General features: G+C 34.2%; 3 protein-coding genes across 3 annotated transcripts; all 3 read right to left on the reverse strand.

Annotated features, from left to right (window-relative positions):
* Nucleotides 1-1,310: 1,310 nt before the first annotated feature.
* LOC18032887 (primary amine oxidase 1) lies at nt 1,311-5,345 on the reverse strand. The gene is made up of 4 exons (XM_006419844.2): nt 4,201-5,345; nt 3,995-4,108; nt 2,048-2,589; nt 1,311-1,686 (listed from the first exon to the last, which is right to left on the reverse strand). The coding sequence occupies exons 1-4, from the start codon at nt 5,332-5,334 to the stop codon at nt 1,509-1,511; spliced, it is 1,968 nt and encodes a 655-aa protein (XP_006419907.2). The 5' UTR covers nt 5,335-5,345; the 3' UTR covers nt 1,311-1,508.
* A 703-nt stretch (nt 5,346-6,048) lies between these two features.
* LOC18031211 (primary amine oxidase) lies at nt 6,049-9,905 on the reverse strand. Its single transcript, XM_006419845.2, has 5 exons — nt 9,133-9,905; nt 7,273-7,657; nt 7,056-7,169; nt 6,358-6,896; nt 6,049-6,220 (listed from the first exon to the last, which is right to left on the reverse strand). The coding sequence occupies exons 1-5, from the start codon at nt 9,903-9,905 to the stop codon at nt 6,049-6,051; spliced, it is 1,983 nt and encodes a 660-aa protein (XP_006419908.2).
* A 9,628-nt stretch (nt 9,906-19,533) lies between these two features.
* Nucleotides 19,534-20,310, reverse strand: LOC18031201 (primary amine oxidase). The gene has a single exon (XM_006419846.1). The coding sequence runs from the start codon at nt 20,308-20,310 to the stop codon at nt 19,534-19,536; it is 777 nt and encodes a 258-aa protein (XP_006419909.1).
* Between the last annotated feature and the right edge of the window lie 2,640 nt (nt 20,311-22,950).

Below are 22,950 nucleotides of genomic sequence, written 5' to 3' on the forward strand. Positions count from 1 at the left end.
CTGGAAATTTCAGCACTGGTGGGCAGTGGCTGGAAATTTCAGCACTGGTGGGCAGTGACTGGAAATTTCAGCATATCCAGTTTAGTCTTTAGCACTAGTGGACAATGGTTGGAAATTTGAGCTTTAAATTGTAGAATTATGTTATGGATTTGTATTTGTGGATGTTTATTATTTAAAACTTTGAATTTTAGATTTTATATTGTGTATTTGTTTTAGAACCTGGATGTGTTATATGTTCTGTTTTTTGGCCTTGTGTCCAGCAAATTTTGATGAACCAAAGCTAAACAATTTGGTTCTAGTGGTCTAGTGGTTCTGGATGTGTTTATATGTTCTGTTTTTTTGCCTTGTGTCCGGCAAATTTTGATGAACCAAAGTTAAACAATTTGGTTCTAATGGTCTGGTGAATGGTGATGTGTTATATGTTCTTTTTTTTTTGCCTTTTATCCATCAAATTTTATTGAACAAATTTTAGGAAGAATTCTGTAATGTGTTGTTGGGGAAAACATTAACCATCCCCTGTGTCTTGTTAAAGTAAGCCATATATGTCTCTAAAAAAAAAAAATTAAGCAATCCGGGTTCAAAACCCGGAATCCGGAAATCCGGATTTTCCGGGTTGAACCCAGACCGGACCCGGATTTAAAAAATCCGGGTTTAATGCGGGTCCGGTTATGAGAATTTTGTGTCCGGGTCCGGATCCGGAACAACCAAACCCGGACCCGGACTCGAAAATTGCCATCCCTAGTTAGGACTTCTCAAGCTTGACTATTGCTGTCAAGACAAAAGAGTTAAATCAGAATGCAACCAAATATCCACAAAAAGAGTAAGGTTACACGAAACCATATGAATAAGGGACAAAACTAAAGAAAGAAAAAATCAACTTCAATTGCAGGACGGAACTGAGAAAGTGATTGTAATCCTAACTTGGACAACTTAATGAGTTTGATACGAAAGAACAAACTGTTTTTCTCCTCTTGGTAATTGAACATGGAGAAAAATATCAACACTTGACTAAATAGTTGATGCCTACAGAAGAGGCAAATTACCCAAACTTATGTTAAAATTTTTGCAGGTTAGAAATTTCAACTCGAGGCTCTAGTGTGATTTACAGTGGAAAACTCCTATTATTCATTAAAAGAATTAAAAAATAAAAATCAATAATAACCAAGAGAAACAAGATTCAACTTAACAATATTAATAAGACGTTATTACAAAACGTGATTACAAGAGTTCCTTTCTATAACAAAATCTCAAAACTATCAATCAACAAAATAGCCGAAAATTACATATTACTACAAATTAAGAGAGACGTAAGAAAAAGAATTCTCTTCAAAGAAAATTCTTGAAAGCTACCTGCATTGTAAAGTAACCAAGCAGTTCGACCGTTCGAGTCATTTTTCTTCGAATTATGACAATATCCCATTTTTCTGATGAAGTTAATCTCTGCGAGACCATGTCCTGGTGACATAATTCCACTGCCGTAGCACATTCCTTGTGCTTTGTCTTCGCTGTCATTTTTCGGCATTCTCTTGCCGTAGCAATAATGGGTTACTCTCGAAAAAATTTGAGGGCCGAAGCTCGAAGCCACCGTGAATAGTTGGCATCAATGGGAAATCTTCTTGGTATGGAATGTGGTGGAACCCTACAGTGTACCATAGAACTATATCTTTGTTTTCAATCTCCCTGTTCCTGCACATACATAAAATCATCTCCTTTTAGATAATATAACAAACAACTCAAAAACTTTTAAATCCTACCACAGCTATGTTTGAAAATTGAAATACCATGGACTAAATAGAATCATAAAAAATATAAGGCATGAGGCTAAAGTTATAAATATTTAGAAGAAAATCCCCTAGAAGATGCCGTTAGTTGTTTGCACATTTAAATATGAACAGATTCCCTTAAACTAAAAACAAAAATCCAACTGCAAATCACAAAAAGTAACCAAAAAAAAAATTAATAATAATAATAATAATAATAACAATAATAATAATAATAATAATAACAACAAATATTTATTGATAAAATTGAATCGCTCATATAGTACCTGCTGCTCCAAACAGCTAAGCCATCATCCCCACGGCTCTGGTCGGTGTAAAATCCTCCGGCCCACCTCTCTGACTTGTTATAGGCGGTTACCCACACTTGATACTTAGTATAAGAAGCCCTGATCTGTGGGTAATCGTCATCAGACAAGAGGGAAGTGACCGGCTGCCCGGTAATCAGCCGGTAACCCACATGGTTTCCCAGCTTTGTCTTTTGATTGGCGTTTACAACTAACAGCTCGGCTGGCTCTACGCCCAGACGAATCCTAGCTTCCGCCTCTGTTTTGGCAGTTTCTTTAACGACCGTCCAGTAACTTTTCCTTGGAGAGGCGCGAACGTTCGATACCCTCGCGGTTTTCAGTTTGGATTTGACGAAGGAATTGCCGTTACCGTCAACGTCGAGATCTAGGTAGTACGTAACGAAATGGTCGTGATTAACGGCAACGGCGTTTTCTGCCACTAAGGTACCGTAGACGTTTTCTGTTATTTGGTCGTTATTCGTGTATGACGTGGCTTTCATCTCCAAAATACCTGTTAGAGCCACCTGGCAAGAGGAAAAAAATAATAACGAAAGATTAAGAAATTTTATAGAACAGATCAACAAAATGTTAACAAATAAATGATGGTCCGTTTGGGGCAGCTCCCCACTTGCTCCACGATCAGTATTTTAAGAGTCTCTTAGAATATGGGGGAAGAGCATAATCAAGAGCAAAATAAGTATTTTATAAAATAATATAAATTCTTTTTTTATTATCAAACAATCTAAGCGAATTAGTTATTAATAGTCCACGTGAATTTGTCATTAGTCAATTTCAAATTGTTAAAATAATGTGTATATTCATAGTAGAGAGTAGAGGTGTTCGCGGGTCGGATTTTACAGATTAGACATCAATTAATATCCGATCAATGAATTTATGGATTATAAATTTTTAATTAAATCCAATCCACAAATTGGTAAAATTCAATCCAAATCCAATTTATATATCTGCAGATCGAAAGCGGATTTAACTCAATCCACCATTTTGCGGATTGGTTTGCAAACTAAAATTTTTTAATTATGTCCTATCTACAAACTAATTAAATAAAAAAATTAACATAAAAATAATTTTACTACCGATCAAATTTAAAATTAAATAAGATTTAAATAAATTAATTGTTTAAATAAAGTTAGAAAATACATTCAAAGTTTCAAAATATAATATACCAAAAAGAAAAAAAAAATCTCATTTATTTAGATTAGTACATTAAAATTAATTGCTTAGGAAGGTATTTTTTTTACTTAATTATTTTTTTAATATTATTATCGGATAAAATATAATAGAGTATTAATGTAATTATATTTTAACTTATTTATTTATTAGTAAGTATAATGTCATATTTATAAGTCTAATTTTTTTATTAAATAAATATTTTTATTTTTTTGCAGATTTGTGAAATTTTACAGATTTACAGAAGTAAATTCATATCCAATCCACCGACTGCGAATTTTTAAATTTTTAGTCCAATCTAATCCATCAATCCACAAATAAGATTTCTACGAATTAAATAGATTGAGCGGATTGGATTTTGAACACTCCTAACAGAGAGCGACTGATTATCAAAAATTATCTTTCACTTCAAATTGTGTGAATGTTCGTGTGGTCATCTATGAACACACAATTTTGACTATTTACAAAGAAAATGGTCATTTTGACGAATTACAAATTATTCATTTTGACTATTTTGCTAGGGACTAATGACCAGTTCATCTTGACTATTTACAAAGAAATTTCACAATTTCACAGTAATTTTTTGACGGTGATGCATTTAAAGATTATTAGCAGAATTCTGATGAAATTAATAACCAACAGCAGAGATGAAAATTGTGCAATTTATCGAGATTCCAATTGATTATTATGTGAAACAGAGAAAATGGAGCACAAATTTAACAATACAAAATCTTTTCTTACCCCGATTTTAATGGTGCCACTCTTGTCAAACTCCCAATCAAGAACATAATCGTAATTTCCAACAGTGGTCACCATCCTAACCACCAAACTTACTTCTGGCTCCCCACTTCTTATCTGCAAATGACCAGCCAATTTATATTAGTATCATCAAGAAATCTCCAAAATCAAATCCATATGATATATAGTTAAAATTTAAACATCCTTACCACTTTTCCTGGAACATTGATTTCAGTATGTCGCCATGCTACATTCCCAGAAAACCTCTCAAAAATGCAAATTACTCTAGAGAATTGTTGTGGCTGCCCATCTGCTCCAGCCACATACCCATCTAAATACTCAGCGTTACTCGGACAGTCGATCACTGGCTGTAGGCTACCGGCTGCTCTGCCAAATCCGAATTCACCTAGGTCCATGAATGTTTTGAAGTACCATTCATTTGTGGGATCCATATATGGGACAAATGTTTCGGACACATGACCTTTGTATAGTACACGTCGAAACTTATTGATTTTGTCATCAAATATTGAAGCTGTTGATATGACGATGCCTGCACGAGCATCAAAACTTACATGAAAATCCCAATTAGCCCATTTAACCTTGTGGCCTTCAATGGTGAAGCCACCTTTGGTCACATTGCAAATGACAGAATCTGGATTAGTCTTTGCTGATGTATAATCTGTACCCTCAGCTCTAGGCAAAGGGAGTCTAAGCCTATCTGTGTATTTAATAATTTGCATTTTATCAACATCAACCAACATACTAATTCCTTCAATAGGCCTTGCAAATATATTAGGCGATCCCCCTCTATAGAAGCATACGACTTTAAGAGCTCTGTTTGTGACATGTTCGCCATACCAACCCACTGTGAATGGTAAGCAAGAAACTTCTGACAAATTCAAGCCCCTATGGCGTATTGACTCCCGGAATTTGGGATATGTCAAAGGTAATTTGCTAGCTCGAAAGAACTCAATAAAGGCGAATGGAGGATAGCCGTGACCTTTGTAGATGTTATGTGATGTAATTGAGCCAATGGCCAAGTCTACAATGAGTTCATGCGTCTCGGCCCCAGCTCGAAGAACCACCTTTGCCTGACGATGAAGATTAAGTTTTCCTCGTTTTTGTTTGGATAACCACTCGAGGACATGAACTTTGTCTGGTTCTTCGAGATCAACAGAATGAAAGGTTAAGTTAGGAAGGGTACCGAGTTTAGACTTTTGAACTATGAGCTTTGCTTGGTTGATTTCTGAGGGATTTAGAGGATCTAGAGGGTGGTAAAGGCTATTTGCACAGCAACATTGTAGGAGAAAAGCAAGAACTAGCAATGGAATAGTCATGGTCATGGACACTACTTTCAGAGGGGTTGGAGTCGTAGTACAGGAGACATATAATAAATAATGGTACCACATCTCTGACTTCTCACATGGTAGCTATACTTAGCATTCTATAATATAAATGGCTGTCATGTCTTTAAATGGGTCATTTTACAATCTGTAAGCCTTTCATTCTAAGCAGGAATTTGTTTCTTTTCATATTTTTAAGTCCTTGCCTTGCAATGGGAGCAACATTAATTGAATTAGCTCTGATTGATTTTGGCCCCTCTTTAAACTAAGGTTACAGAGCTTCCACATCATTTGCCATGCCTAAAGCAATAGTTGAATTAAAAACAACCCCGTTATGTTAATCCTATCGACAACAAGTCATTTCAATAGAAACAGTATTTAAAAATATAAATTTATCGGGTCCCATGATAAAGGGAAGAGTAAGGGAGATGAAAAAAAAGGCAATTATCAATTATCTTTAGTGTTCTTCAAGCACAAGCCACCTTATTCAACTTTAAACTATTACTAATATAGAGCAATTAGGCCACTTTACACGTTGAGGTTGTTTTGACTTTGAGCATTGGGCAGCCACAGCTCAACCACCTCATGGTATCCTGTTGACTGATCTCACTTGATTCTTAAGATGACAGTACCTCAACTCTGAAGCCAGCTACTTCATCATTACATGAACCAATGTGCACGCAGCAGGTTCGAACTTAGTAGGAATGGCCCTGTCTAGCTAGGTGGTACAACTTTGAGCACTGGATTGCTCTCAAAGAAATTGGATGGCCGCAGCTCAAACCCACCATTGAATGTAGGCATCACAGGAAAATCTTCTTGACAAGGCACATGATGGAATCCCAATGTGTACCATAGCACTATGTCCTTATTCTCTATGCTTCTGTTCCTGCATTAACATTGAAAAAATATCAACCTTGTAATAAATTAATCTGACCACGATCAATTAAAGGTGCATGATGCATTAGTCTTTTTGACGAGGCAAATGATGCATTGTGTTTACATTTGCATTAAGTGGGCTTTTACCTTTTGCTCCATACAGATAAGGTGTCATCCCCACGGCTTTGATCAGCATAAAGCCCACCAGCCCATTTCTCAGAAATGTTATATGCGGTGACCCACGCATTGTAGTTAGTGAACGCCGCTCTGATTTGTGGGTAATCATCGTCTGATAAGAGGGGACCGACCACCCCGTATGGAACCAGACGGTAACCAATGAGGTTCCCCATCTTGGTCTTCTTATTAGGATTAACAAATAGCAAATCAACTGGTTCTGATCCAAGCTTAATCCTTGCAGCAGATTCTGTTCTGGCAGTCTCTCTATCAACCGTCCAATAACTCTTTCTCGGTGATCCATGATCATTGACTCTGACTGTCCGCAATTTAGACTTGACAAAGGAGTTAGCATCACCGTCCACGTCAAGATCAAGACGGTAGGTCAGGAAGTGATCATGGCGTACACCAATTGTATTTTCTGCGATCAATGTGCCGTAAACATCCTCCTCTATTTGATCTTTGTGGGTGTAGTTTGTTCCCCTCACTTCCAGCATCCCAGTTAGCCCAACCTGCATGAACATCCAATAATAAAACATAATCGCATAATTTCATTTCATTAATTAATTTATTATTTTAAAAACTAAATAACATTAGTTTTCAAGAAATATAACGTATATACCTATTGTACAATCTTACAAATATCTGCAGCAAATTGAATTTTTATATACCGTGACTTTGATGGAGCCACTCTGCTTAAATTCCCAGTCATTGATATAATCATAGTTGCCCACCGTCGATACCGTTCGCACCACCAAGCTGACCTCTGGCCTAACCTCTCTTATCTACATTTTTATTTTTATTTTTTCAAAAATAATCGTTAAAACTAGAGTCTAGAAGTAGAACCATATATTTTCAAGAAACAAAAGTATATATGTATTCACGTACCAGTTTCTCCGGATCGGTAGCTTCAGTGTGGCGCCACATGACGTCTCCGGCATAACGTTCGAAGATGCAAAAAACGTTAGGCATTTTCAGGGGCATCCCATCATTCTTAGCAAAATACGCGTCCATGAAGACAGCATTCGGTGGGCAGTCTCTGAGAGGCTCAAGCGGCAGCGAGCTTAAACCGTAGCCGTATTCGCCCACATCAAAGAAGCTTCGGTAGTACCATTCCTCTGTTAGATCCATGTATGGCACGAACAGCTCCGATACATGCCCTTTGTATAGCACTTGACGAGATTGTTGCTTCTCTGGGTCGTATATTGATGCCACTGATATTATCATCCCTGCTCTAGCATCGAAACTTAGATGAAACTCCCAGTCGGCCCACCTTATTTATAATTAATTGTAAGTACCAAATGAACATATTTAATATTGAATTAATTATAGAGTCTGACGTATATTAAAATTGTGAATTCTGATGTTTCAATTAGTCTACCAGTTATCCATTTGCAATAAGATTAAAATACCCACCCATTCAGAAAATATTTCTTGTATTATTACTCGAAATCGACTGCGCCCATGAGCTGCTCATAAATTTAGGGTGCGTTTGGGATAGACGCTGGGTACAACACTAAAGTGTTTAGTAAACACTAACTGTTGTAATTTGGAAGCTATATTAATAAAAAATTTCACTTGTATGATGAAAGATTTATTATATCTTTAATAATTTTTTCAAAATTATTACTTTAAATTTATATTTATTATATATTATTAACTTTTATTTCATAATTACAGATTTTTTTTCAAAGCAACTGTAGCTTAAAAGTTACAATACCTCAATCCCAAACATACCCTTAAACTAGTAGAAAATATTGGTCACTACTAATTGCGTTAAACTTATTGCATAAGACGTTAACCTTTGCATATGAAAAATGTTAATAAGACGAGGCACTGAAATAAACAGTGACAAATTCGAATTGGTTAACACTAGCTTATGGTCATGTTTGAGATTGAGGTACTGTAACTTTTAAATTATAGTTGTTATAGAAAAAAATTTGTACCTATGAAACAAAAAATAATAATATGTAGTAAATATAAATTTTAAATAATAATTTTGATAAAATTATTAAAAATATAATAAATTTTCTATTATACAAGTGAAAAATTTTTTCAACATAACTTCCAAAATACAGCAGTTAGTGCTTACTAAACATTTTACTAATGTAACTTTTAAGTTACAGCTGTCCAACCTCAATCTCAAACACACCTTATATATTGGTAATGCATATAATTGCTCTTTGTATATTAGAGAATTATTATCCAATGATGAATATCTATGTTGAGACCAAATGAGTGGGGGGGGGGGGGGGGAATAAACATGCATGTAATTAAATAAATGAAGTGACTAGGATATAAGAAATGTAGTAATTATATACTTAAATTTGATTTAAATTAAAATATATATTATTCTAATTCATAAAGAGTGGCTAGTAAATAAGAATATACAAACAGTCAAATTATATAAGTACAAAATCTTAAGAAAAAAAATAGAAAAGAGAGAAAGTGTTATGCTAAAAAGATCATGGGGCTGATTTATGGTTCCTTCATGACTGTATCGAGGTTTTACACCCTCCTTCTGTTTTGCCTTAGTTTTCACCAGGCACATTTATGTATCAAAAGGGGGAAAAAAAAAAAAAAGAAAGATCACGGGGCTAGTAAAATTAGGATAAAACAAATTCATCTGTTTTTAATTACTTTTAAATTAAATAAGTAAAAATGACACCGATTTTATTTTATTTCTGTCAGCATCCTATCAAAACTTTTTGTATAAAATATGGCTCATGAGTGAAAATAATTGGTTACCTGATCTGACTTCCGACGATATTGAAACTTGGGCCGTCCGGTTGAACCACCGTAGTCCTCTTCAAGCTCGGCCTGAAAGGAGGCTTCAGCTTAGATTCTCTATATTCAGTCCCGTCACTTTTTGGTACAGGGACAATAATTCTATCACGAAACTGAATGATCTTCATCTCATCGAGATCAACGGTCATAGTAATTCCCTCGATCGGCCTCATGTCAGCATTCAGTGTCCCATCCAAATAATAACACATCATCTTAACAATCCTCTTATTCTTCCTCTCCTCCCCAAACCACCCCACAGTAAAACTCCCGCACACCACCTCTTCGAGCTTAAGCCCTCTCTTGCTAATCGAAGCCACGAACAGCGGGTAAGTGGACGCCAACTTGTTTGCATCCTCTTGTTCTTCCCCAGTAAGCAAAGGGTAGCCATAGCCGTTGTAAGTCTTTTTGGACGTAATTCCTTGCAGCGATAAGTCCACGATGATCTCGTGCGTTTGATGGTCTATACGTGCGACAACAAAGGCTTGGCGAGGTGGGTTTGTGGTGGTTTCGTTTCTGAGCCATGAGAGAACTGTTTGTTTGGTTGGTTCTTTTAAGCCTACGTATTGAAAGGTTAAGTTGTAGGTTGATTTGGGGTAAGCCTTTGTGACAATGCTTTGGATTTGAGTGAATTCCGATGGAGTTAAGGAGTCGAGTGGGTGGTACTGGTGGCTGGGAATGAGGAAGAAAATGTGAAGAAGAAGAGTGAAAAAGATGGTTTTGGAAGCAGCAACCATTGTTAGTTAACAAATGGTTTTGTGTATGGCTAGCTATTTTAGAAGGAATTTGGAGTCTGATTTTTTATTTTTATGATAGAAGCATGTCATTAATATATTGATTGATCTTTATCATTGAAAATAAGTGTAATCTTAGAGAATTGTGGATCTATCCCTATATTTAATTACCTATATAATTATATGCAATAATCATTGTCACAATTTTCTAAAAATTTAACTTAAAAAATTTTCATTGAGAATCAGGTTTCCTTATAATCTGAATTTTAATTTGAGAAAATACAATTATATGATTGGTATTTATTAAAAAAAATAAATAAAGAAATAAATCTTGACTATTCAAAATAGAAATGCATACATGTCAAAAAAAAATTTAAAACTCGGGTAGCTTCAAATTATGACAGGATGTATCCAATTCCTTCCACTGAATCCTTGATGATTTAAATCATTAAAAAAATTATATACAAGTAAAATCAATGTTATAGGATTTAAATAAAATAATTAGATAAGAATATTTTTTAGAAAATAATTTAATGAGTCCATTCTGAATTATTACATTAAGCACCGAGCTTAAAAAAATTGACTTTATGTAAGTTAGAAATACATAAAAATCTCCTTTAAGTTAGAAAAACAAGTATACTTAATTAATTTTATATGGTTCCCAAAATTGTGATCAATCGCCTAGTTAACCCTTATATTTTAAAGAATTACTCAAAACAATTTGCTGTTATTTTTATAGTTGTTGGATTAAAGTTTCAAGGTTTTTCTAGCTATTATCATGTAAAAGTTCAAATAAATGTAATATGCAACTAATGAAAAATACAGAATAATTAAATAGATTTAAATAAAAATAAAGATATAATTTAGATATTTTAAATACGTTTGAACAATATGTGGACTAAAAAGATAATTAACTCAAAACTCGAGAACTAAAGTAGGGATTACCCACTTAATACCAATCAACGGTTGTTGGTTTGTGCGGAAGAAAAGGACGTGTGGATTAAAGTAGTAATTATCTGTTGACTGATTGGAAGCAAATTAATTGGTAATAAAATAAAGTAGCAGGCTTTTGGCTAATTGAATATTTCTGCCGACTGCATTGTCCATAGCACTGGACGGATCCAATATAGGATCAGCTAGGGTTGGCCAAATGACGTGTGGATTAAAGTAGTAATTAGCTGTTGACTGATTGAAAGCAAAGCGGTTCCGATATTCTCACAACAAATAGCACAATATTATGCACCGAACGGTGCGTTTTTGGCATCATATAAAATGTTACTATTGAACACAAGAACAAGGCAGACAACTCGCGCATTCTCCCCTAATTCCCACCAAATTCACAGCTCACTGAACACATGCACATTCTCCCCCTGATTTTCACCAAATCCACAGCTCACTTAAGCTAAATCCGACCAGCAAATTCTCACTTCATTCTCTGTAGAATGTTAGAGAATAATAAGAATATGGAGGCAAAGAACAAAGAAAATTTCTTAAGCAAAGAACAAAGAAAATTTCTTCCTTTAAGGTTTTATTTGCCCTCTCCAATCTTGGTTTGCTATAGAGTATTAATGGCAAATTACCCCCAAGATATATCAAATCCTGAATACAATCTCTAGCAAATAAGATTGTATTTCCAGAACATTTATGAAACCTGCAAAATCTGATGATAATCTAATTGTAAAAACCTTTTTTTTGGTTTGAATTTGCAGCGATTAACACTTGAAATTTTCAAGCTTGTCAACCGTTTCTAGTTGACGCCTTTCTGGAAATAAACGGTTAACCGTTTTCTCAATAAACGGTGAGCCGTTTTATTCCAGAATGTCAAATACGTTGCTCTCTGTACATAAACGGTTAACCGTTTTCTCAATAACCGGTGAGCCGTTTTCTCTAGACCATAAAACATGCTCTCTGGGTTTAAACGGTTAGCCGTTTTCTCCATAAACGGTGAGCCGTTTTCTCTAGACCATAAAACATGCTCTCTGGAGTTAAACGGTTAGCCGTTTTCTCCATAAACGGTACGCTGTTTTACCCAGAACAGAAAACATGCTCTCTGGACTTAAACGGTTAGCCGTTGTCTCAATAAACGGCAAACCGTTTTCGTCCAGAATATCAAACCAAAAAACTTAAAAGATGTTACAATCTCTCTTACAATCCCCACTAGATTGTAATATTTTTTCAGATTTATTAATGATAAACTTATACATACAAAAAGGTATCTTTCGATTTTAACCTTTAATTAGTGAGTGTATTTCAAAGCATTTACAAGACAATAGTGTGCTAAGCATTAAACTTTGTCTCTTAAGTAAATACCGGAGATACATCACATATAAGTTATCCCAGATTTCAAAGTTGTGTTCCAATAGTTAGCATTATTCCGGCCTTGTGCTCTATCTTGGATTCATGAACATTTACAAGATTAAACCAGGACCTTGTTAGAAACGACACCATTTCTTATGTTCACTTAGGTGAAGTTTCAAATCATGTCTTTAGCTACTATAAGACTTGAACTTCATTAAGAATAAATACTCAACCTCAACCTCGTAGTTATTTGCACCGAATATCTCGAATAGGATTATTTATTACTCGGTGCCAATCTAGTCACATAACAACAACTTGTTATTACCCATTTAACTATGGAGTAGCGGTATAACTACTACATAGTTGGGTTACCGTCGTTGGTGACTTTATTGTGTAAAGATTTCAATCTCATTCCAAAAGATGTATCCTTAACTAAGTCTCTTAAAAGACCTTTTGTTAAAGGATCTGCTAGGTTCTTATTAGTCCTAACATAAACAATATTAATAACACCATTTGCTATTAATTGTTTCACATATTCATGTCTCAAGCTAATATGTCTAGACTTTCCATTATATACTTTATTATAAGCTCTAGACAATGTAGCTTCACTGTCGCAGTACAAAGAAATAGATGGCATCGGCTGTGGCCACAACATTATATTAAACAATAAATTTCTCAGCCATTCTGCTTCTTTGCCTGCAGCCGCAAGTGCTATAAACTCACTTTCCATTGTTGAATGAGTTATGCACGTTTGTTTCTTTGAAGCCCAAGAAACCGCTCCTCCAGCAATTGTAAAAATCCAACCAGAAGTGGATTTATTATCTTTTGTATTGGTTACCCAACTAGCATATGAATATCCTTTCAATACTTCAGGATAATCATTATAAAACAAACCCAAATTAATGGTCCTTTTAAGATAACCAAGTATCCTACCAATTGCTTTCTAGTGTTCAACACTAGGGTTACTCGTGAATCTTGACATTTTGCAAACTGCAAATGCTATATCAGGCCTCGTACAATGCATAGCATACATCAAGCTACCAATAGCACTAGCATATTCTAGTTGTGCTACTACTCGGCCTGAATTTTCTAGTAATTTAATACTAGAATCATATGGGGTATTAGCTTCTTTAAATTTCAAATAATTGAATTTAAGAAGCACTTTCTCTATATAATGAGATTGACACAACGAGTAACCCCCACTATGTTTATTCACTTTGACACCTAAGATAGTATCTACTTCACCAAGATCTTTCATCTTAAATTGTGAAGTTAAATACTTCTTTGTATCATCTACTCCTTGCATATTTATTCCAAAGATAAGCAAGTCATCAACATACAAGCATATAATCACACCAAAGTCATTCGTAAATTTAAAATATATACATTTATCAGCATTATTATGCTTAAAACCATGTGATAAAATTACCGAATCAAACTTCTCATGCCATTGTTTTGGTGCTTGCTTTAAGCCATAAAGAGATTTGACTAACTTGCATACATTTTTCTCATTTCCAGGCAAAATAAATCCCTCAGGTTGTTTCATATAGATTTCTTCATCAAGATCACCATTAAGAAAAGCTGTTTTAACATCCATTTGATACACATACAAATTGTTCAATGAAGCAATTGCAAATAGCACTCTTATAGAAGTTAACCTAGCTACCGGAGCATATGTATCGAAATAATCAATACCATTTCTTTGCTTAAACCCTTTGGCTACTAATCTAGCTTTAAAAGTTTGCAAAAAACCATCACTATTGTACTTTCTTCTAAATACCCATTTGCTGCTAATTGGTTTAGATCCTGGAGGAAGATCAACCAAGACCCATGTTTGATTCGACATAATTGAATCCATTTCATCATTTACCGCCTCTTTCCAAAAAGAAGCGTCTCTAGAAGACATAGCCTCGCTAAATGTCTTTGGATCTTTTTCAATATTTAACAACAATGGTACTTTGTTAAGTACATTCTTTCTATCCCCTTCAACCAAGAAGAGTAATGCTTGTGATGAAATAAAATCCGGAGCTAAACTCTTTTCTTTCTTTTCACGTTGACTCCTCCTTGGTTCGAAAGATGTCATAGACTCTTTCCTTTTATTATTATTAGTGGAGGTACTAGGAGTATTAACACATGGTTGATCAATACTTGATTCTAATTCAATATTATAATCATGTTGAAATTTATTCTCTATAAATTCAACATCTCTAGATTCTACAATTACATTAGAATCTAAATCTAACAACCTATAAGTCTTGGAATTTTCAGCATATCCTACGAAAACACTTTTTATACCTCTAGCACTCAACTTTGATGACTTAGGGTCATGTATTTTATAAAAAGCTAAACAACCCCAGACTCTTAAATACATCAAGTTTGGTTTTCTTCCTTTCCAAATTTCATAAGGAGATATATGTGTTTTCAAAGATGTAATTCTGTTATGAATATGACATGCAGTGAGTAATGCTTCCTCCCACAAATTATTAGGTAGTTATGCATTAAGGATCATAGAATTTATCATATCTGTGAAAATCCTATTCTTCCTTTCAGCCAAACCATTTTGTTGATGAGTAAATGGAGCTATTCTTTGGTGAATAATTCCAAATTCTTCACAATAATTATTAAATTCAATTGAGAAATATTCACCACTTCTATCACTACGAACCATTTTGATTTTCTTATCTTTTTGGTTCTCAACTTCAGCTTTGAAAATTTTAAATTTATCAAAAGCTTCATTTTTTGTTCTAAGTAAATACACATAAGTGTATCTAGAACAATCATCAATAAACGTGATAAAGTACCTCTTACCTCCTCTTGTTAACATGCCATTATACTCACAAATATCGATATGTATTAAATCCAATATTTGAGTATTTCGTTCAGCTTTAGGAAAAGGTTTCTTAGTTAATTTAGCTTGGATGCAGATTTCACACTTATGACCTTTAACATCATTGCAATTAATCAAACCATGCTTAGACATGTATTTCAAAGATCTAAAGTTCAAATGTGCTAATCTAGCATGCCAAACATCACAAGACTTAACAATATAAGCTAAGTTGATATTATTATTATTATTAATGCTGAGTTTGTACATTCCATCACAAGAATACCCTTTCCCAACAAATAATCCATTCTTTGAGATAATACAAGTATTACTCTCAAGCACAATCTTAAGCCCCATGCTTACACATACAACTAGCAGAAATAAGATTCTTCCTAACGGAAGGTACATGAAAGACATTATACAATGTGACTTTCTTTCTAGAAGTGAAGTTGATCTCAACAACTCCTTTCCTTGCTACTATGGCTGCATTATTATTCCCCATGAGAACCATTTGTCCTTCTGTTTCTACTTTGTATGATAAGAAAATTTTTTTATCATTACAAACATGAATTGTTGCACCCGAATCGAGCCACCAATCATAGGACTTAGTTTCAACCATATTGGTTTCGGTAATCATGCCAATTTGCATTTCAGAAACCATAGCACAAATCTCTTCAGATTTGTTTTCAATGACATTAGCTTTATGGGAATTTACTTCTTCCTTTTTCTTCTTGAATCTGCAATCACTTTGGCGATGGCCTTTCTTACCACAAAAGAAACAATTTCCAGAAAACTTTTGTGTGCTGGATTTTTTGAATTTCTTGTCATTCTTGACCTTAAAATTCTTTGAGAATTTACTAGCTTCAACAACATTAACTTTAGTAGAATCATACTTATTCTTGGATTCGCGAGACCTAGTCTCTTCTTCAATTACCAAGTGTTTTTGCAATTCTTCTAAAGTTGTGTTCTCTTTACTATGAAGAAGTTTCTTTCTATAATCATTCCAACTTTGAGGCAATTTAGCAATAATAGCCCCAACCTGAAATGATTCAGAAATTTCAACTTTTAACTCTCGAAGCTTAGCAACAATAATTTGTAACTCATGTATTTGATCAAGAATGGATTTTGTGTCAACCATAATAAATTCAAAATATTTAGATATAAGAAATTTGTCAGTACCTTCTTTCTCTGTTTTGTATTTGTATTCAAGAGCATTCCAAATTTCCACCGGAGAAGTCATAGAATTGTAGAGATCATACAATCTGTCAGAAAGCGTATTGAGTATGTGACCCCTGCACATTAATTCATCATCTTCACGACGTTTCCTTGCAGCCTTAACAACTTTGATATCATCTTCTCTTGGTTCTGGAAATGGCTCCAATTTCGGATCAAGAACATATGCCACTTTAAGAACAGTAAGAAGAAAGAACAATTTTTCCTTCCAACGAGTGAAATTAGTTCCATTAAAACGAACACTAGGATTAAGAAATGACGTTAAACTCTTCTCAGCCTCCATTTAGAACAACAATAAAACCTTAAAGATTGTAGAATGTTAGAGAATAATAAGAATATGGAGGCAAAGAACAAAGAAAATTTCTTCCTTTAAGGTTTTATTTGCCCTCTCCAATCTTGGTTTGCTATAGAGTATTAATGGCAAATTACCCCCAAGATATATCAAATCCTGAATACAATCTCTAGCAAATAAGATTGTATTTCCAGAACATTTATGAAACCTGCAAAATCTGATGATAATCTAATTGTATATGTTTCCTTTATGAAGAAGATGTTAATTCAAAAGAATGCAACCATTCGAAATGGTACTTCTTCAAAAAACCTTTTTTTTGGTTTGAATTTGCAGCGATTAACACTTGAAATTTTCAAGCTTGTCAACCGTTTCTAGTTGACGCCTTTCTGGAAATAAACGGTTAACCGTTTTCTCAATAAACGGTGAGCCGTTTTATTCCAGAATGTCAAATACGTTGCTCTCTGTACATAAACGGTTAACCGTTTTCTCAATAACCGGTGAGTCGTTTTCTCTAGACCATAAAACATGCTCTCTGGGTTTAAACGGTTAGCCGTTTTCTCCATAAACGGTGAGCCGTTTTCTCTAGACCATAAAACATGCTCTCTGGAGTTAAACGGTTAGCCGTTTTCTCCATAAACGGTACGATGTTTTACCCAGAACAGAAAACATGCTCTCTGAACTTAAACGGTTAGCCGTTTTCTCAATAAACGGCAAACCGTTTTCGTCCAGAATATCAAACCAAAAAACTTGAAAGATGTTACAATCTCTCTTACATTCTCTCGGCTGGGCTTCACTCTCTTGGCTTCATTTCACTCGTTGTCATCTGCCGTAATCAATTTGCTGAGTTAATTTGCTTCATTTATTCGAATTTTGGTTGTGGTGGTTATGAATTTGTGAAGATTTAGCTTGCATTTTGTTAATTTTTGTTAACAATATATAAGTGCAAATTAAAGTACCCTTTTATATATATACAGTTCATGAATTGCTGATTTTGAGATGATTATACAAGAAAATATGAGTTGCAACAGGCTTTATGAGTTAGATTATTTTGCTGTGAATTTGTTTAGCTTTATGACTTAGATTCAGCTAGCATTGAGGCAACATTACAACCTCTCTGGATGCAAACGGTTAGCCGTTAGTGTGTAAACGGCTAGCCAATATCGAGTGAAATTGGGGTCTAGGTTCTGGACGAAAACGGCTAACCTCCGCAAAGGATTACAGCAGCCGAGAGAGTGAGACAACTATGAAGAGATAAAGAGAGAAAGACATAGCCAAATCGACGGTGAAAAGGGAGCAACATGAGAGGGCTAAGCGTGAAACTTGTGTGAGGAAAGGAGCAAGGTCAAATGTGTGCGTGAGACTTGTGTGAGGAACTGATTTTGAGTTGAATTTATATTCAACTCAAAATGCACCGTTCGGTGCTATAAGTTGTGATTAATGTTGTGTGAGCATCATTTTCCGAAAGCAAATTAATTGGTAATAAAATAAAGTTGCAGGCTTTTGGCTGATTGAATATTTGTGCCGGATTTTTTCAAGTTCAGGTCCAAGCCTATATTATTGATAATAAGTTAGACTTTTCAAAAGTTCATCCAAATTTAGATAGGCCAAGCTTGGACTGTGCTTGAACCAAAGCCTAAATTTTTTCAATAAATATAAAATAATTTTTAATGAAGTAAAAAATATTTAATTATAGAGTCTAACGTATATTAAAATTTTGAATTCTAATGTTTCAATTAGTATACCAGCTATCCATTTGTAATAAGATTAAAATACCAACTCATTCAGTAAATATTTCTTTTATTGTTACTCGAAATTGGTTGCGCCCGTGAGCTGCTCAGAAACTTAAACTAGTAGAAAATATCGGTCGCTACGGATTGCGTTAAACTTATTCCGTAAGACCGTGAACGTTTGTATATGAAAAATGTTAATAAGACAGAGCACTGAAATAAACAGTGAAAAATCCGAATTGGTTAACACTAGCTCATGTATCACTGATGCATATAATTGCTCATTGTATATTAGAGAATTATTATCCTGTGATGAACATCTATGTTGAGACCAAAAGAGGGGGGGAAAATCAGCATGTAATTAAATAAATAAAGTGACTAGGATATAAGAAATGTAGAAATTATACACTTAATTTTGATTTAAATTTTAAAATATATACTGTTCTAATTTATAAACAGTGGATAATAAATAAGTGTGTACAAATAGTCAAATTATATAAATAAAAAATCTTAAGAAAAAAAATAGAAAAGAGAGAGAGCGTTATGCTAAAAAGATCGCGGGGCTGATTTATGGCTCCATTATGACTGTATCGAGGTTTTACACCCTCCTTCTGTTTTGCCTTAGTTTTCACTAGGCACATTTATGTATTAAAATGAAAAAAAAAAGTAAAAGAAAAAAAATCACCGGTAGGGTTGGTAAAACATGGGTTTGGGTTCGGGTATAACAATGTCGGGACCAAACCTGGATGTAATTTTTAAATACCCAGGCCGAGTTTTAATCCAGGTACCTGGATTTTGTATTTTTTTAATATTATATATGTATCTTTTTTTTTGTAATTTTATAAGTTTCAAATTTATTTCAATAAAATTTAGTATGAAAATATAAACTTTAAGTATTTAAAACTTTAGATATGTGTAATAGATGAGTTACATAAATATAAATATTTAAAATAATTTATATTTTATAATTTTTTTTAATAAAATCTAAGTTTCGGACCGAGTCCCAAATTTATCAAGTAATGCCAAAACTAATACCCGACCCACAATACCTGAGTGAGGTACGGGTCCGGACTGGAGTATTTTTACCACCCCTAGAATTCAAGGGGCTAGTAAAAATAGGATAAAACAAATTTATATTTTTTTAATTACTTTTAAATTAATTAAGTAAAATTGACACCGATTTTATTTTATTTTATTTCTGTCAGCATCCTATCAAACTTTTTGTCTGAAATATGGCTCATGAGTGAAAATAATTGGTTACCTTATCTGACTTCCGACGATATTGAAACTTGGGCGGTCCGGTTGAACCACCGTAGTCCTCTTCAAGCTCGGCCTGAAAGGAGGCTTCAGCTTTGATTCTCTATATTCAGTCCCGTCACCTTTTGGTACAAGGACCGTAATTCTATCACGAAACTGAATGATCTTCATCTCATCGGGATCAACGGTCATAGTAATTCCCTCGATCGGCCTCATGTCAGCATTCAGTGTCCCATCCAAATAATAACACATCATCTTAACAATCCTCTTATTCTTCCTCTCCTCCCCAAACCACCCCAGAGTAAAACTCCCGCACTCCACCTCTTCGAGCTTAAGCCCTCTCTTGCTAATCGAAGCCACGAACAGCGGGTAAGTGGACGCCAACTTGTTTGCATCCTCTTGTTCTTCCTCAGTAAGCAAAGGGTATCCATAGCCGTTGTAAGTCTTTTTGGACGTAATTTCTTGCAGCGATAAGTCCACGATGATCTCGTGCGTTTGATGGTCTATACGTGCGACAACAAAGGCTTGGCGAGGTGGGTTTGTGGTGGTTTCGTTTCTGAGCCATGAGAGAACTGTTTGTTTGGTTCGTTCTTCTAAGCCTACGTATTGAAAGGTTAAGTTGTGGGTTGATTTGGGGTAAGCCTTTGTGACAATGCTTCGGATTTGAGTGAATTCCGATGGAGTTAAGGAGTCGAGTGGGTGGTACTGGTGGCTGGGAATGAGGAAGGAAATGTGAAGAAGAAGGGCGAAAAGGAAGGTTTTGGAAGTAGCAGCCATTGTTAGTTAACAAATGGTATGGTTTTGTGCATGGCTAACTATTTTAGAAGGAATTTGGATACTGATTTTATTTTATTTTTTAATGATAGAAGCCACGTCATTCATGTATTGATTTTCACGGTTGAAAATAAGTGTGAATCCACCGATAAGCACATAGATCAGCTTGGCTATTCTAATTTAACCAAGATTCTCGATTCGAGACTTAGGAATACAGCTGCGTTAAATATTTGTTGGGAGAGTTTTACTATCTTAGTAGTTCTACTCGACTCGAATATGGATTAGTCGAAACCCAATACGGTCTTCGCATATCAAATAGTTTAATACACCAAAAAGAAAATAAGTGTGAATCCATCCCTATATTTAATTACTTATATAATCATATGCAATAATCATTGTAAAAAATTTCTAAAAATTTAACTTAAAAAATTTTCACAGGTTTCCTTATAATTTGAATTTTTATTTGAGCAAATAAAATTATGTGATTGGTAGCTATTAAATAGAAATAAATAAATAAATATTGACTATTCAAAATAGAAATGCATATATGTCAAAAAATTCTTTAAAACTCGGATACTTTAAATTATGACAGGATGTATCCAATTTCTTCCATTGAATCCTTGATGATTTAAATCATAAAAAAAATTTATATACAAGTAAAATCAATGTTATAGGTTTTAAATAAAATAATTAGATAAGAATATTTTCTAGAAAATAACTTAATGAGTCCATTCTGAATTATTAGATTAAACACCAAGCTAAAAAAAAATTATGGTTTCTAAAATTGTGATCAATCACCCGGTTAGCCCTTATATTTTAAATAATTACTCAAAACAATTTTGTTGTTACTTTTTATAGGTGTTGGATTAAAGTTTCAAGGTTTTTCTAGCTATTATAATGTAAAAATTCAAATAAATATAATATGCAACTAATGAAAAATACAGAATAATTAAATAAATTTAAATAAAAATAAAGGTATAATTTAGATATTTTAAATAATTTTTAACAATATGTGGACTAAAAAAATAATTAACTCAAACCTCAAGAGCTAGAGTAGCAATTACCCACTTAATACCAATCAGCGGTTGGTGGTATGTGGGGAAGAAGAGGACGCGTGATTGAAGTAATAATTATCTGTTGACTGATCGAATGCAAATTAATTGGTAATAAAATAAAGTAGCAGCCTAGCAGAGTAGCAGGTTATTGGCTGTTGGAATCTTTCTGCCGGCTGCACTGTCCATAACACTGGACGGATCCAATTATCCAATATAGGATCAGCTTGGGGCCGTGCCCGAGCTGGCTTTTGAAAAAGTTTTTCTACGATTATTAGGAAATATATATTTTATTTATTATTTAAGAGTTTAAATATTTTTGCATTATATAAATATTTTTGTTATTATTAAAAGATTTTAAAAACAAATTCAGTGATAATAAAAAAGACATTTTTGATTGTATTGATAATTAAATTTATTTTACATCTTTTTTAACACATTAAATACTATTAAAGAATCTTTGACGAAAACAATTGTAATAAGTAAATTTATTATTAAAGTATATTTTAGTTGCAATGTTATATATTTTATCTAAAATTTTAAACTTGTGTTATATTTAAAATGGAGTATTGATCATGTTCATGCAGTTATACAACTTATAAAGCACGATAAGGCACATAACAAGCTCCCATTTGGAGATTGTGGGGCCCACAGCACAGCTCCCGAAATGCGAACTTTCCACGCTCGCAATTGCGCACCTAATTCAATTTTAAATGTATCTCAACTCAATCAAAATCATGATGTTGAACCTAGACCAGATTTACATACCCAATCAAGAATCTCCAGGATTAGCTGAACTCTCTAATCAAGAACTAAGAATGGTTTAATCAAATCACTCAAACAAATCACCAGAAACAATATGTAAAGAACAACAGATATAAGTGGTTCGGCTGAGAGAGCCTACATCCACTGAAGAACAGAGCAACAGCCTTTTGCCATTAACCAAGAACAAGTTACAAGCTTAGAGACAAAGTTACAAGTGATACGCTACGTGATTTCTGAGTCTCAAAGACTACTTATACTAGTTAGAAGACTCTCAAGAAGATCCCCTGTCAACCAGCTGTAACCTGGGTTTGTTGGCTAACAAACCCAGAATTTTCCCGCCTGTTGTAACTGACCTTTAACAGCTTTTAGGACACGTGTTGAATTCACACTAACAGCAAGCCCCAAAACGACATTCTTTCATGCTGTTCAGAGTAAGTGGAAGCACGTGACATTTACATGCTTCTCTTAAAGCTTTGGCTGACGACCAAAATTTGTCATACAGGCTTGTATCCTTTTCGGCTGACATGTCGTATACCAACATGACCACAAACTGACATGACGGTTGATCTTCTGGAAATCAGTTTTAAGCTCATGCTTTAACATTCTCCACCTTGAGCTTGAAACTCTCATGACCTGCTACTCTTCTCTCCCACCATCTGTATTTTAGTTATCACAGATGCCAGCCAAATCCAAACAGAATTTGAATTTAGCTCCTGGAACAGCTTTAGTCAACATATCTGCAACGTTGTCATCTGTATGGATTTTCTGAAGCATCACAGTTGCTTTTGACACTTCCAGCCTGATGAAGTATACCTTAATGTCAATG

The sequence above is a fragment of the Citrus clementina genome, unplaced genomic scaffold (genome assembly GCF_000493195.1).
Source record: "Citrus clementina cultivar Clemenules unplaced genomic scaffold, Citrus_clementina_v1.0 scaffold_9, whole genome shotgun sequence".
Lineage (NCBI taxonomy): Eukaryota > Viridiplantae > Streptophyta > Magnoliopsida > Sapindales > Rutaceae > Citrus > Citrus x clementina.